This window comes from Orussus abietinus, unplaced genomic scaffold (assembly GCF_000612105.2).
Source record: "Orussus abietinus isolate OABI.00-Male unplaced genomic scaffold, Oabi_2.0 scaffold2, whole genome shotgun sequence".
NCBI lineage: Eukaryota > Metazoa > Arthropoda > Insecta > Hymenoptera > Orussidae > Orussus > Orussus abietinus.
Genome location: NW_019396012.1, coordinates 2,220,667 through 2,236,827, shown reverse-complemented (window position 1 = coordinate 2,236,827; position 16,161 = coordinate 2,220,667). Strand labels below are relative to the sequence as shown.

The 16,161-nt window shown below is 57.4% G+C and overlaps 1 protein-coding gene across 3 annotated transcripts in view; it reads left to right on the top strand.

Moving 5' to 3' along the window:
- The window catches only part of LOC105700617 (protein groucho), a 34,119-nt gene that overhangs the window by 9,901 nt on the left and 8,057 nt on the right, over positions 1-16,161 (top strand). For all 3 annotated transcript variants that reach the window (XM_012426638.2, XM_012426637.2, XM_012426636.2), the window contains exons 4-6: positions 9,170-9,270; positions 11,126-11,189; positions 12,287-12,331. In XM_012426638.2, the coding sequence (XP_012282061.1) occupies positions 9,170-9,270; positions 11,126-11,189; positions 12,287-12,331 (210 nt within the window). The remainder of the gene's footprint in view (positions 1-9,169; positions 9,271-11,125; positions 11,190-12,286; positions 12,332-16,161) is intronic.

The following is a 16,161-nucleotide window of genomic DNA, read 5'->3' as shown; positions in this document are numbered from 1 at the left end:
TACGGGAGTATATCCGTGTGACGTATGTACGGGTGCATGCATATATACGTGGATGCATGTATGTATATATATATATATAATGGCGAATCGCGAGCACAGGCCGCAATTACATTACTGCTGCGCGTTTCCCGCGCCCCAGGCCCCCTCCCCCGGACCGCGCCGCTGCTCGTTAAACGAATCGTTTTTTTTTTTTTTCATTCCCTCCGTCTCGCTTCGACCGATCCCCCCTTCCCCGCCACGTCCCTCTCTGCGTCGCGTCCATCGACGCGTATCTGCTTTTACATATGCTTTCGAGCCGTCCTGCCATGTCGCCGTCCGAGCGGTGCTCGATGCCCTCGGCCGTGTCCCCCGCTCGCGGAGATGGATACGCGCGGCGCGATAACGTCCTTTTCCGATGGGCGGAAAAAAAAAAAAAAAAATGTATATATAGAGCGAGATACCTACCGTCGAATTGGCGTTGTCAGAAGTAATCCTCGATGGCATGGGGTATTCAGGATTTCTGTATTACCGGGGAAATAAAAAGTCCTACGGGGGTACGTCATCGCGCGCTCGCCTCGAGGGGATTGGAGGAACGCTCGCGAGAGCACTGACGCGAATTTTCTGGGAAAATTCGCGGATAAAGGGGAGAATGAAAAAAAAAAAAGGAAGATAAATTCGTTCGCGTTCATTCTCGCGTTGCCTCGTCCACGTTCGTTTGCCGGGACTCTCGACGTGCCCACCGTGCTGGGGCGAGAGGAGGAGGGAGGGGAAAAAGGAAAGGAATGGAAGGGAAGGCAAATCGGAGGCCGCGGCACTGCGGGCCCGTATAGACCATAGTCCCGTGACCGTGCAACCTAATGTAGTCCCTACCGCAGAGCCGAGGTTGCGCCATTCCGTGTCCGAGGACCGCAGATATATCTTCCAGCGACTGGCTCCATTCTGTCCGTCTCTAATTTTACCTCTGTCTACCCGTGTCTCCGTCCCCCCCTGCGAGGTGGAGGATTCGTTCTTCTCTTTTTCGGCCCGACTACCTGGCGGGTGCCCCCCCAGGATTCACCGCCCCTCCTCCGAGCTATGATATCCCGAAACTTTTTACGGGATAATCCGATGATCCTATTAGGGGTCGGGCTCCGTGAAATTTCACCTCGAGCCTCCGTTGCGATCGCTCGGCTGGGGATCATCCTTCGGGATGTGGGGTGCGGCAGGGGGCGGTTCACCCCGCGCGGCATTGTCGCAAAGTGCGGCGCAGGTAAACAGGGGCCGGGGGTCCTCCATTCGTGTACCTGGAATCGTTGGAATGGGAACGATGGGGAGATTTTCGCAGCTCCTTTTTCGAGACTTTATGGGGGGCGACCCCGTTTTCCCGCGGCGATGGATCGTAAATCGGGGGGTCGGGTTTTTGGGAGAATCGCGGTGGGCCAGGTCTTGAAGCTCGCTTGTATGGCCCGGTAATTAGAGATCAAAGGTTCGGGATCGTTGACGAACCATGGAGGCCATGGGCAAGGACCGATAATCCAGATTAAAAGAGGGTCGACCCAAGTAACAGGGATATCGGGTTGCACGGCATGGAGTTATGGATTTTTATCCTGGACGGTTAAACTCGAAATTTCCCGTCGAGCCGACCCGATAAGTGGCATGATTTTTGCTGACGAGGGGAAGATTAATGTGAAGTGGGAAAGCGTAAAGGAATAAATAAATGATATGGTCGACGGCTTCCCGGTGGTCCGTCGAATATCGCTGCAAGGGCCCCTCGAGAGCGGCTCGCGCGCGCTATTAATATATTGCGGGTTTTTGCGCGGCCTGTCCGCGGCCGAAGGTGTCCGGCGCGGACAGGCGTGTCATCGGTCGGTTTAATGGAAGCGATACCGATCGCGTGCCCTGCGGCAGGAATTGTGTGGTGAGCTTGCCGCCATCCTTTGCCTCGACGGGAAGGCTCGTCGGGGCGGTCACGCGAAGTCGCAGGGGGAGCGTCGAGTTTCCCGAGGAGGTTTGCGGAATTCTCGGACGAAACGCGTAATCCCAGGGGACGGCGCGGTGGAAACGACGGAGGAAAGTCGCGGGACGAGGATAGAAATCGGCGATTTAAGCAGCTTAAATGATCTAAACGGTTTAAGCGATTTAAGCGATTTAAGCGATTTAAGCGATTTAAGCGATTTAAGCGATTTAACCGAGTTAAGCGATTCGGACGACTCGAGTGAATCGAACAACCCGGCGAGGAGAGGAAACGCGCGGCAGTATTCCTGAAGTTTCCCCCGGGCGTTTTTCCCGCGGCGAGATTCACGCGCGGTAACGAGTGCGAAATTGTCGGCTTTTCCGCGGTCATATACGGGGCGCGTATACGCGTAACGAGCGCGGCGCGTTACCAGTTTGCGTGCGCCGCGGCACTTTGCCCGCGTTACGGTACATATTCTTGGCCGGGATTAACAGTCCCCTCGCGCGAGTGCGGGAAAATGCGGTAGTTTTCCGCTGGAACGGCCGGCTCGCGGTGGACCGCCTCGAGCTAATTCCACGACGCGCCGGCCGTTCGCGGAACGCTTTTAATTCTCACCTTTTAATGAAGCGATTCGTCGCGGCCGATTCCTCGCGCGGAATTCCGGAGTCTATCCGCGCCTTTCCCGCTCCCGATGTTTTTTTTTTTTTTTCCCACCTTCTTTCTGGATTGCCTTTTCATTGACGCCGACCGCGAGTGTCGATACTCGCGAGGAAACTTGCTCGGCGACGGGGATTACGTGGCGCGTTTGACAGTTGACGTTTGAGGTCTGCCCACGTGGTCCCCGAGTCACGTGGTCGGGGTCACGTGGCCCGCGCTTGGGCGGCAGACGCGGAGGTGCTGCGACCGGGCGCGGATCGAAAAGCACGGACGGCCGGCTATTTCCACAATGGAGATTTATATTGCTCGCCGATTACACGTAACGCGTTCCACGGTGTAATTCATCCCGGGTGTAATTACCGATGCAAGGCCGCGGTACCTGCGGGAACGCGGCGGCGCTCTCTAGCCTTCCAATTCGGTTTCTCTTCTCCCTCGGTCCGTCTCTCTCCCTCTCTTTCGCTCTTCCTCGCTCGTGGTCCTCCTTCTCTCTCGTCTCGATTTCAATTTCCAGCCGTAATCCCGACGGCGCGATCGTCCCATCTCTCTGACCGCTCTCCCTCGCTCTTTCGCCTCTTCGCTCGGGCTCTCTCGGTCTCGCTCGCTCGCGCCGCATTTCCTATAGCTCCGTCTCGCCTCCTCCCCTCGGATGTTTTCTGCCTTTCCCCCCGGTGATGCCCCGGCCACCAGGAGGGACGGGATCGGGTCGGGGACAATTAACGGGACGCGATGAAGCATTTTGCACCGTGGTCTCGCGAATATCCCGCGGATTTGCCGAGGGTCACCTGGGGACTGAGACCGTTTCTTATGGAAATTGAGACCGATGCTGTGTAGGTAACTGAGCCCACGAAAATCGCTTTTTGCTTTCGCGAAAATCAAAACCGTGATCGAGACCGAGACCATTTTCAAGGAAACGGAGATAGAGAGAGACCGTAGCCAGGATCCGAGGGATCGGCAAGGACGGCGCGTTTCGTATCGCGGGCCCGAAAGGATCCCTGGGTCCCGGAGATTGGAATTCTTGATAAATCGGCGTGTTTACGGGGGCCCGACTCGCCGCAAATATTAACCATAAATTCCCGACCGCATAATGCCGAGGGAGCGCGCGGGGCGGCGCCGATTTGCCGGCGAGTCGGCTAGGAAGGAAATTGTTTTCCCACCGCATGTGGAGCCCCCCTGCCCCGACATTACGGGCCCAGGCCGACGTCTGGGGAGAGCCGGATGGAGCATCCGAGTTTTTCCCGGCTCCTCCTGCGACTCACCCTCTGGGAACGTCCCCCCTTGAGAGGACTCAACCGACGGAAGAAAAGGAAACGGCACCTGTCGCGAACTTTCCCGCGAGGTCGCGGGTAGTAGAAAGAGACGAGGAATCCGTCGGACGTAATCCTCGCTCTCGGAGTTTTCCCGCCGATACCGTGGACGCAGCCTGCGCGAGCCTAAAAGGGAGAGAAAAAAAACAGGGACAGAGAGCGATCTGTCTCTCTCTCTCTCTGCATGCGTTCCAGGATGCCTCCTTACCTCGCGCACTCGAGGCCGAGGCTTTCAGCCCGCGGGCACCGTCGGCGTTCTCGCAGGTGCGCGCACACAAGGTGCATCCAGAATGCGCGAGGAGTGCATCCAAGGTGCACCGGAGGGTATACCTCGAGACCTCGTCAGACCAATTTCTATCCTACCGTTCAAATCGAGGGCAAGGATGATCAACTTGTAACCGAAATCCCTGGACCCTGGAGCGATTTGTCTTCCTTGGGAAGGAGCGCGACAAGTGGCTTTCGAGGGGGCTCTCGAAAGCCCGCAAGGTCGGACTTCTTCTCTTAGGGTTTTTCGGATCCGGTGTCGAATCTGTAGTCCCGAAGGAGGGGGGCAGGGAGGAGTCGGCTCCGACAATGGCGGGCGCGGGTCCCGGGGCATGAGCCCTAACTGCGAGCCCAGCCCTTTGTTCCGGCATTCTGCGAAGGCCCGACGGTGACGACGCAGCTGTTGTGTCCCGCCGTTCGGTCTCTCTCTCGGTTTCTCTCCCTCTCTCTCTTCCTCCTTCCCCCGGGAATATCGGGGACCGGGCAGAGTGTCCGGGACGGAAGGGGGGAGCGCCGACCCTAATGGCTCGGACATTTCGTCGACGCGAAGAGAGATTAACAGGGGACCCTCTCCCCGGTCCCCCCGTCCTCGTCTCCCTCGGTGACTCCGAAAGACCCGAACGAACCTAATAAGCCTTAATTGCCGTATACACTTGGAAACCCTCGCCCCTCTTTCCCGATCCCCCTTCGGCGGTCCGGAAGGGCTTATAGGTGACACGCACAGAGGGGGGGAGAGATTCGCCCTTCCGATAAAAACCCTTCCCCTCGGGCCCTCTCCCATCCTCCGGGGGCCCTAGGGTCCTCTCCCTGAAGGGGGAGAGAGGGGGTCGGGCGTTAATCGATGCGCTTAATTGCTGGGTTCGAAACGGCCCCCCTCCGTGTTTCCGCTAATTAGGATGGACGCAACGGGGAGAGGGGGTAACGGAGAAACTCCGCGTTAAACCCATTCACTGCGGATTAGGGGGACGACGAACGGTTCGGCGGAAGTGATAATACACCCGGCGTAATTTTGATAACGACGAATTTATATCGGTTCCGCGAATCGAGGGTAATCCTAGATATATATACCTTTTGTCGGAGGAGCGTCGAGGACCAGCCCTTGGGTTTCGCGGTTTCCGCTTTTTCGCGTGCGTGCGGTGCTCGTTCGCCCACCCTCCCTTCCGTGCCTCCACCCTTCGAGAGGGTCGCTGCGGTTCCCGGAGCGGAAACATTAGTCCTCCTCGCGGCGGGAGTCGGCCCGTGAAACGTCGAGTAGTCGTCTCTCCTTTCCTGCTATTTTTCTTTCTTTCCCTCCCTGGGACCTTCTGCTCCCCCCACGCCCCCGGGAGAGCGTTTCCCATCCGAGCCTCGACCTCGGAGGTCCACGGTGGGTGCCCCCCCGCGATGTCAGTCATTTCCGGCCTCGTTGGGCCCCTTGCTCTCTCTTCCACTCATCTATTCGTTCTCCCCTCTCTCTCTCTGGGCTCTCCCCTTTCTTCCTCGAGATGTTTTCGCACGTGGCGAGCGGCCTTCGCACTTAGGCTCGCAAACGAGGCCCTTCCTAACTGGTCGCGCCATTTTGGGGATTAAAAATACCCGTTTCTAGATTTTTTTTTTTAAGGGGTGCAGGGGGGTCTCTTTTTGTTCCCGACGACGGTGGAAGTAGTGGGACTCGAGTAAGGCGGTCCTGAGCGCGCCTTTACTCGCGGGACACGCGTGGAACTGACGATATACGTGTACGCAGAACTGTGTGTATGTGCATACACACGTGCATGCTTCTCTCTCTCTCTCTATATATATATATATACTGTGTACCCTGTTCGCAATAATGAGGAGTTTGCACAGACTGGGATCCCGACGTTCTTCAAACAAGGAGAGCAAGGACAAACAGCCCTACGGACGGACGGACAAACACCGCTCCGCCGCGGATCACCCGCGCGTCCGTCTCGGTCTCGCGCGCGCTCGCTCCCGACCGACTGCGACCGTGTACCTCGTATGTCCCCGCACGCACACGCGCGGCGCCGCCACCTTCGCCTACGTCTACGGGGCCGCAACTCTCCGCGAGGGCCCATGCTACCATCACCCCTCGCTCGACGAGCACCATAAGCGATATGGTGGCTAATATTTGCCGGGGACTGAGCACACAAATACGGCAGGACGCTGTTTGCCCGCCGCCCGGCGGTGGCGGCGCCGGCGACGCCCCCCCTGTCCTCAGGAATCGGACCGAATTTCCCGTTTCTGCGTTCCTGCGTTTTCGCACGCCCGAGTTGACACTCTTCCCCTCCTCGCGGTGAGATGCGCGGGTGACACGTATCATCCGAGTTCGGTGTCATTTTCTCGCGGTTATCGATACTCTTGTCGACGCCAGACCGTGAAAATACCTCGCCGGGTGGAGCGTCGCGTTTCTGCGTTTTCGTCGCGCGCGGTTACCTCTTGTGCGCGGAGAGAAAAAAAAAACAGAGAGAGACGGTTGATTTTCCGCGAGCGATGGATGTATCGCTCGGAGGGAACGAGAGCGGATTCGACCGATACCACCGAATATTTTCCCCGCCTGCGGGTATTTCTCACCCGCGCAAGTGACGTTCCTTATCATCGCGGGGGGCGTCGCCTCGAGGTCTCGCGGTTATCCCGGTCCCCGGGAATTTTTATCAACGCGAGGGAAAACGGGATTACCCAGGCGCCGCTCCACGGGGAGATAGGGAAAATTTCCCGGGACTTTCTTTCCCCGCGGTAGCTAGGAGAGCTCTCCCGCGTTTCCTTTAATAATTTTCCTTACCGCGGAGAGCGCATCCACCCCCTCCCGTTCTTCTCCTCTCACCCTCTATCCCAGCGAGATTGCATATTTGAATAAGCGCGCTCTGCCCTCGGCGCCGCGACGTCACGGTTAGGTCAGCCGCGTCGGGGCGCGGCGGTTTGCGAACTATCTCAATTTGCCTAAGCCGCAACCGCGGCGACCGCGTAACCGCGACTTCCCTCCTCCACCCCCGCGTGCGTCTACACCTAGATCCGCTCCCTCCTGGACCGAGGCGGATGTCTACACCGAGATCCAACTCGCAACTTTACCCCCCCGAGCGAACACCGAAGAATGCGAGCGAGGGTACTCGCGCTCCGGCGAGACGATTTTTTTTTTTTTAATTATTTTCTGCGGAGAAATGATTGCCATTCTTTGTGTTGGGGAACGCGATGGAGAACGCGACGTATGGTTGTCGCTTGTTTCGACGATTTCAACGTGATTTATTCGACAATCCTCCAAACAGCCCCCGGCTCCTAGTAACGCCATTTCTAACTTGCTATGATCGATAATTATTTTTTTTTTAAATACCTTAATACCTATGTACACCCTGCATAATTATTCCACCGCGGTACCTGGATTGGATTTAGCCTCGCGCCTCGCCTGATACAATTACGGAATTCGTTTTACGCGCGTATAGCGGAGGTTCATTAGGCAAAATCGAGCGGGAGGAAAAAGGGGCGAAAATGTAGTGCGCAGGGGAGGAAGGAGGGGGGGGGGGCGATCAATTAAGCCGGAGTCGAATCGAGGATCTCGATTCTCGCTCGATTACGCCGACCTCCTTGCGATCGGGGTCAGGAGCTACTCGCGCGATCCTTTCTTCCTCGAGTGGGCACCGGCATTGGCGCTCCTATCTTCCCCTCCGACCCTCGTACGTACTTCATGCCGGGAATGAGAATCTCGTTCTCGCCCCCGAGAGCCCGTCGCTGAAGAAACGTGTATTTTGGGATAGGAGGAGAGCCCTCGAGGCTCTGGGGACTTTCGATCGAAGAAGAAGAGGAGGAGGAAGAAAAAAAAATTGATTTACTCCTTTCGGATAATTCTGACGTATTTTCGTAACTCTCGTTATCTTCAGATATTTCTGGGCAATGTCGGCGCGAGGAAGTCAAAGTGGAATCGCGTCGGGGGAGGGCCGATTCCTGGGTGCATTTGCGTGCACTCGTGTACGTGCATTTACGACGCCTCTGTGTAGCCGGCGAGCTCATAGTTTCGGTTGTAGCTTGTAATCCTCGCGGACACCGCAAACATGTAATTAACACTTGCTCTCGTTCGGTCTCTCTCCGCGCCGCCTCCGAGCGGCGTTTTCCCTCTCTCTCTCGCGGCGCTCCAAAGCGCGCCAGTAGGTTCGGAGTCGCGTCGACGCGAGATTCCTCTCTCTCTCCCTCTCTCTTGCCCCCTCTCGCTCCCTCGCACACGTGGGAATCGACACGTAGGACCCGCGCGTGGGTGCACGTGCAGCCGTGTACCACGGGTCCACGCGCGGTCGAGGGCACTCGACACGGCTACTCGGCATCCGCCTCTCTCTCTCTCTCCCTCGGCGTTTCTCTCTTTCCTTCCCCCCGATACTCACTCGAGTCACTCACTTGCTCGCCCATTCGTTAACGCGCCCGATAACTCACTCGCTCCTTGACCACTCACCGCCGCGATAGTCGACTCGCCGACTGACCCGCTCGTTAATGCGCTGCACTTCCCTCGCTTATTGACTCGTCAACTTGGTCGCTCCGCATCCTTTCCGGCGCTTTCATATACCCTGACATTCGCGGTCCATTTTTTGACACCGGCCACTTCGGAGCCGAACTCGACTATTCGCTCTGGAGTACAATTAACCTGCCCCGGCGCATCTTCTCCTCGCTTTTATGTATCTTCGGCGACCCTCCGTTTCTTCTTTTTTTTGCGTTGACCATTTTGGAGCAAAACTCGTAGGAAAAAAAAAAGAAAAAAAAATGTAAGCGTCTTGACGTGGTCGCAGACTCTCCGGGTATTCCTTTCACGTGTCCCCGCGTCCGATTCCCCGTCCGTGCGGCCCTCGAGAAATCGAGAAGAGAGAGCCTGAAGATGTTTGCTCGGGTCTCGAGAGGCAGCGCACCGTGCATACAATTTCGGTATCTCGAGACGCCTCGAGAGAGGCTCGGAATGGAAATTTTGCTGTTTACATACTTTGCCGGGGATAATTAACGTCTCTCGGTGAGAACGCTCTCGCGGGATAACTCGTGTTCAATCTGCCTTAAATTTCTACGAGATGATTTTTCGATCTGATTCCAGGGTTCCTCCCAGCAACCGGGGCAGCCGTTCAAGATCACCGTCAGCGAGTCCTGCGACAGGATCAAGGAGGAGTTTAATTTCCTGCAGACGCAGTACCACAAGTGAGTCTCTCGACGTAGTTATCTCGGAGTTCGACGTTCCGCGTTACCGGGGCATATATCCGGTGTCATTTGGAGGCTCAGCTGTTGCGGGGTGCACGTGGCTTTTCCGGTAATTCGGCACCTGTTACGTAGAGCACCTCGACGACGGTGCGGCCGTGTTGCCGGGAGCGCGTCCCTCGCGCGTCTGAACGCGCCCCTTAGGCGAAACCGGATGGACCCGATGCGCATCCTAATTGGCGCACCGGGTGCGGGCGCGCAGCCAATCAGCGCGCGCGGCGCTCGGCCCCGCGAACGAGTATCGGGTTAATTGGGATGTCGCAAGGAAGTTCGGGTCAGTCGCGCCGCGGCGGGCCGAGGGGGCGGTCGAGCTGCGCCCGGAAGAGCTCCGATGACCTCACCTCGTGGTTGCGCATCTCGTGTCGAGATTTTTTAAATACCATAAAAAGGCATAACTTTCCACTTTCGACCCAGAAGTGAAAGATGTTCCTAGGTGTCCTACCGATAGACGTAGAGTAGGACTCGATTCGCCCTAAGGACGACGTGTACGTTCGAAAGGAGAGCTCACTTAGTTTACGCGGTCCAAGGGCTGGAATTTCGACTCGGGGAGGAAACGAGAGCGTTCGGGCGTCGCGACGGAAAGGGCGGCCACGATTTATGGGCGCTGCCCACACGCGTGCGGCGCACAGGTGGAGGCGCGTGTGCGTGCGCTCTCGCCGAAGGGCGGCCCATAACTGATTTACGATAGCGTGGGCCGACGGACCCGGTGTGTGCCGGGACCGGCAATAATAGCTAGGCGCGGGGCCACGGGACGGAATTCAAAGTCGGGTCGAGCCGAGGGGCGGGCGAAGAGAGGTTAGGTCGAGACGCCGCGTACGCCGTATAATGCACGGCGGCCCGGTGCATTATTATGCACGCGCCTCGGCGCACACGTGGAGGCGCCCTATAAGCCTCGGCCCAGCCGTGTTCTCGTATACGGGCATCCGCACCGCGTAATATGGACAACGAAGGAGGAAGAGAGAGGGACGATGTAAAAGCCTCTCTGTCTCTCCACATTGTGCCGGTATAAGGAACGGCACGATGAGCTCGGGGAACTCTTTCCTCGATTGAAATATCGCGTCCGAGATTCATTGAACCGAAGGAATGTTTCATCGAACGTGGAAATGCTTCGAAAATTCCAAGGATAATTATTTGACACTAATGAATGGCACAATTCCGAGGAAAGGTCGTATCCAAATATTTCTTTGGGACGATTTAAAGAAACAATTCTTTGGTTCAATGACATTTTCTTTTTCCGCGTGCCTTTCCTATAGATAGACTGCCGGTATATGCTGGGAAGACGTTCGTGTCCGTCTTTGCACATGGTGTTTCCGGTATATTAGCCCCAAGACTCTTTCCGTTAATTCCGCGTCTTTTCCGCTCGGTTTCCTTTGCCGTGGTTAATTTTTAAGCCGCCCGTGTGACCCCGGAGGGCCGTCGACCGCGCAGACTTGTAATCGGGCGGAGCCGCATTTACGTTTCCGAGAATGACTGTATAATGCACGCGGCTCGCGGTTTCCGCGAGGGGTATTACGGTCGTCCGTCGCTGCCGCGAGTGGAGCACTATCGGGCCACGTGGCCGGGAAACACGCGGCACCCCTCGATAGCGCAGGGACGAGTGGCGCTCGAGTTCGATCGAGAGACGCGACCTTATGTTTTATTCCGACCTCTCGGTCGTTGACTGGGAGCAGTCCACTCGTCGGAGGTACTCTAGGTATGCTCTCTCGTACTTGCTCCTCCTTACCTGCCGAACGACGGCTCGCCGCTACTCGAAAGGTTGTAACGTAATTTGTTTTCCTCTCTGTTTCATCGCCCACAGTCTGAAGCTCGAGTGCGAGAAGCTGGCCACCGAGAAAGTCGAGATTCAACGGCACTACGTGATGGTGAGACCCAACACTATTCTCTCTCTCTATCTCTCTCTATCTGTCCACATTCATCCGTATTGCAGCGCCCCGTAGGCGTCTCTCTCCTCGTCTGCGATCCTCTCCCCTGTCGCCTGTCTACCCCCCGCAGTCCTTGTACCGCGTACCGCATAACCATGATTAGCAACGTATGTACCCATGTACCGTGGGTACGTGTGTACCCACGCTCCCCCCCGGCCCTCCTCGTGTCCGTCCATCCGGTGCCTCCCACGCTCGCTCGCGATAATCATCCTTGCTCGCCCACTAATCCGAGCATCGGCTTCTTAGCATTAATTGCTTCCTCGCTGATTGACTTCGTGCTTAGGCCTCGCCCCGTCTCCCGGAGTCCCCAGCGGTGCTCATCCGGTCGATCGTCGAGGGGATGCGCTGATGTGGGCTCGCGATCCCCTCGCGCGCTCCTCCCATCCCTCGGGCCATCTGTCTGCCATCGTGCGGGTCGCGCGCCTTATATACCCTCGGCGCGCGCCCCCTATCCCCTCTCGGCGGCCCTTTGCGCGCGCACGCGCGGCCCGTATACTAATTTATTATCGCCCCTCGTCTGTCTCCCTCGCTCCCGTGCGGGCCGGCCTCTGTCTCTCCTTCTCATCCCGGGACACGTCCGCGGCGCGTAGAGCGCCCTGTTTGAACAGCGGCGGCTGCCTTCTTTGCGCAGCTCCGCGTGTGGATTTAATTGGCGAAGCCGACTAGTTTAAGCGCGATTAATCAGCCGACAGAGGCCGGCCCGAAGGAACGGGAACAGACGAGAGATCTGTCGAGGCGAATTGTACCACCGCGGTTCTCGTTACCTTCATTTTTATCATCTTTTTTTTTTCTATTTTTTTTTCCCCCTCCGTTCGTTTCCTCGATACCCGCGACGAACGCGGCGAGTAATTGGATCTGCTCAATTTGCTCCCGCCGTAAGATTGCGCCGGAATTTTGCAATTCCGCGAAAGCGGTCCCCCCCTCCCACTCTCCTCTCTTCCTTGTCCCTCCTGCTCCGACATCGTCGTGTTTACGCGGTGTACACGATTCTACGGGAAATGGGATCTAATCTCTATGTGTGTTCTCCTCTGTTTCAGTACTACGAGATGTCGTACGGGCTCAACGTGGAGATGCACAAACAGGTGAGGGACGCACCCCGTCGATTCGATTTACCGTTACAAGTTCGTTCACTCCGACGTCGGAGAGTAGGTCGCCGAGAGATCGTTTCGCCCAACGGACGCATCGGAAATCCGCGTCTAGAGAGGCGCGTACGAGTCGCATATTATGTTTTGCAGGGAAAGAGGAGGAGAGAGAGAGGGAAAGAGAAAAAAAGCGGAGGACTGAGAGATCGCGCTCGTCGGTTCCGCGACGTTTCCGCTGGGGGGTTTATTTCGGCGCGGCGGAAAGTAACTCGAGAAGCCCCGCGGCGCGGCCAGGATGGGGCAAGGGGGTAGGAGGAGGAGGGGGGGGAGGGGACGGAAGGGCGATTCGCGGTGATGTAAAATGGTTTATTCTCGGCACGGCTAAGTGGGTTCCCTCTGCGGTATGCTGCCAACTCTCCGCAACGATAACGCGGTAATTACATTTACGAGCGGGGCGCAACTGCTTCCACCTCCCGCCTCCGCCTCCGCTCGCTCCCACTCCCTCGCGGCCCGCCTACGCCGACCGCCTCCCTCGATTAATAACAATGCGCGTTTACACCTGTAAATTAACTCACAGCTGCACCGATCCGGAGCAGTCGCCCCCACCCCTCCTCGGCCCCTTTCTCCCGCAAGCGACGTATATATGTACATCTATCGCTCTTTCTCTCGATATCTCGCAGTTTCGCTCACGGGCGGACTGCTTACTAGGGGGGTGCGGGGCAATATCGTGGGGGATTAGCCGTCGGGACCTTTTCGCCGTTCGATGTTAATTTAGACCTTACCGGGCGCCGTGATTTACCGCCGCGTCGGCGAGAGGCCTCGCGCCTCCGCCCCGGGCCACCCCCGACTGACGGTGCGGCGCGCGTCTGCCGGCGACTCGGGGCCTCGCGATCCCGATCGCACTCGCCGCGCATGCGCCCACTCTTTCGACCCATTGGCTCGCATTGCCCGGACCTCGCGATCCCTCGCATCTGATTGGCCTGCGCCCGAGGAGTGGGGGTAGGGATGCGGGTGTATATATATGGAGCGTCGCGCGAGAAAAATCAGACCGGCCCGAGCGGGCCTCGCCGCCAATCTTGGCGTTAATGATCGACGATGCCGTTTTACGTTCGACCGGCGTGCCGATAAGTAACACCCGCTTAATCGAGTACATCCGGCACCGAGCGAGCGGGCGAGATAGCCGGGCTCTCGCCTATCGACCGCGCCGGCATATACGAGCTCGCCGTTAGCACGGTTAATCAGGCGTGAGTGATATTTTCGCAATTATAGTCGGTTACACGGCGAGAGGGAGGGCCGCCGAGGGGGCGAGCCCTCGGGGCTAATTCACGGGCGTCGAAGTACTCGCGCGAGCGGGAATTAGTGCCGCCCAGGCGACGCTCGTTTCTCGCGCGTTTAGTCCCTCTCTGTCTCTTTCTTTCTGTCTTTATCTCCCTCTCTCTCTCTCCCTCACCCGGTCTCGTGGGAGAGAGAGGCGGAGAGACACGTCGAGGCGGCGAGGCTGGGCGATTAATTATGGCGCGGCGTGGGTGCTTCAATTAAAATATCTCGAGACCGTTAAACGTCGTTGAGGTCCCTCCCCCTCCTTTTCGGCTGCCGGCAGCTGAGCTCGTAATTAGCCCGCGTTAACGGCCGGCCGTTAAATTAAATTTAAAGGCGGAATCCGCGCCGGGGTGCGCTCTCCTCTCTAGGCGGCTCCTTGGGAAAAATCGGCGGGCATGACGTCGCTCCCGTTTAATCGGCCGTTTCTACGCCTCGACGGGCGAACGCGTGATCGAAATCCGAGCGGCCGCCCGTTTGGCCGGGATTTACGGGGCGAGACCGCGAGAATTTCCGGCCGGGCGGCGAGATCGCCGCCGATTAGCCGCGAACGAGCCGCGCCGGGGTGCTGCAGGAATTCGCCGATCCATTGCGCCAACGCGCTTCATATCGCGGCGCATTAACGCCGACGACCGGTATATCTCCCCCGACTCGTTTCGGACCTCGTTACCCGCTCGCGGACGTTTTTCCGCTCCGCGTTCGACGATCGCTCTCGTCGTCCCTTCCTTCTTTTTCTCCCTCCTCGAGACCCGCCCAGAACACGTCGTCGCGTTTATCTCCGGCTCTCGAGGACTCCGCGAGGCACTGCGGCCGTCCCGTCGCGTTTAGGCCGCCTCGACTCGTTTTCTCGGTTTTCGTAACGAGTCGCGCCGGATTTCTGGAGCGCTCGGTTTCCTTCCCCCTTCTCTCTATCTCTCTCTCCGACACTCTCTCATTCTCCGTTTATTCCGTTGCGCCGTTTATTTCCGACCGGGCGACTCGAGCGCACCCCAGCTGGGCGAAAATAAACCGACCGACTCTCCTCGCTCTCTTTCTCTCTTACTCGCTCGCGCCCCGCGAAAATAACGCCGGAAATAACGCCAGCTCTTTGACGAGGACTCGTCGTGACGGCGGGGTCGGCGAATCGCGACGCCCAACGGCGCGTTTAATTCCCGTTCCGTCGGCGGAAATTCGCGGCGGACGACGTGTGCGGTCTCGAGGCGTTGATAAGTCGACGGGAGGCGCGATTAAGGGGAAAGCAGGGGATCGAATGGAAATCGTCGTCGCGGGTGTTATCGTTTCGCCACGGCTCGGCGAGGGGACTTTCGACTCGCGAGTTGCAGTCGGGAGATAACGAGAGATTGCGCGAGATCTGGGTCTCGACTTTCTGCGGAGGGGGGGAGGATAAGTTGCAACTTTTTAAGGCCGCCGTGGACGTCGCTTTAATGCCAATGCAATGGCAGATTAACGCTGGTAAAAATGATAACGGGGTCTCGCTCGCTTATTTCTTGGTACGACAGGAGTCGCGGATATGGTGCAATTAGCAATTAGCGGCCGATAGGAGTCGCGCAACGAGGGGCCGAGGGAACGGATGTTCTCGCTCGAAATCCCCGACTCGTCCGAGAAACGGACTTCGGTCGTTGCAGACGGAAGAGCGAGGGGACGACTGCATTAAGAGAGCGCATAGGAACGCACTCGTGCATTAGACGATATCGCGACTTGCGAGTACATTTCGCAACGGGGATAGCGGCGAGATAGGCAACACGTGGACGAGGTTTTTTAAGGAGGGGCGTATTTACGAGTCGAGTGGTTCTTTGAGTGCTCGGGGCGCCACAAAGTTGCAAACTCGGATATTCTTTTAATAGGGAAGAGCGCGTGGCGCTATTCACCCGGAAATCAGTGAAAACGATTTCCTTCGTTAATGAGCGATCGCCTTTGATTGCACGTGGCAAAGAACGGGGTCAGTCGGTAACAAATGACGACTGAGAGTGTTTCGGTGATTTCCAACGATTTCCACCCGATTTCCTGATTGTACGACCCCTCGGACGAGTGGATGCACTTTCGCGGTCTCGCGATAATTGCATGGCCAAGAGCAAGGCCAATTTCGCTCGTCGCTAATTGTCCGCACTCGATCTTACGTTCCATCTCCCTCTGATAGTTTCTTTTTTTTCTTCGATTAACTCGAGAGAGGGAAAGAAAAATGAAGCCAAGCTTCTCGCGTCCGAGGAGGGGTCCCGTTTGATCCTCGAGTCGCGACGCGAAATTAAAAGTCGCCGGGAGGGTAGGGGGTGAAGGGAGAGGAAAAAGTGAAATTCCGGGAGGCCTTTCGCCGGCGCGTCTCCGTAATTGACAAATCGCCTCGACGAGGGTCGGGGAAAATTGAGACGCGAGGGGGGGCGACTCGTTCCTCGCTCCTCTTAAGGACATCTCCCGTAGGTCGAGATCGTTTCATTAAGGCCTCGTTTTCCCGGGTTAAATAAGGTCCCCCACCCTTTCGAGCCTCCCCGCGGTGATAACCTCGCCTGAGACGCCTA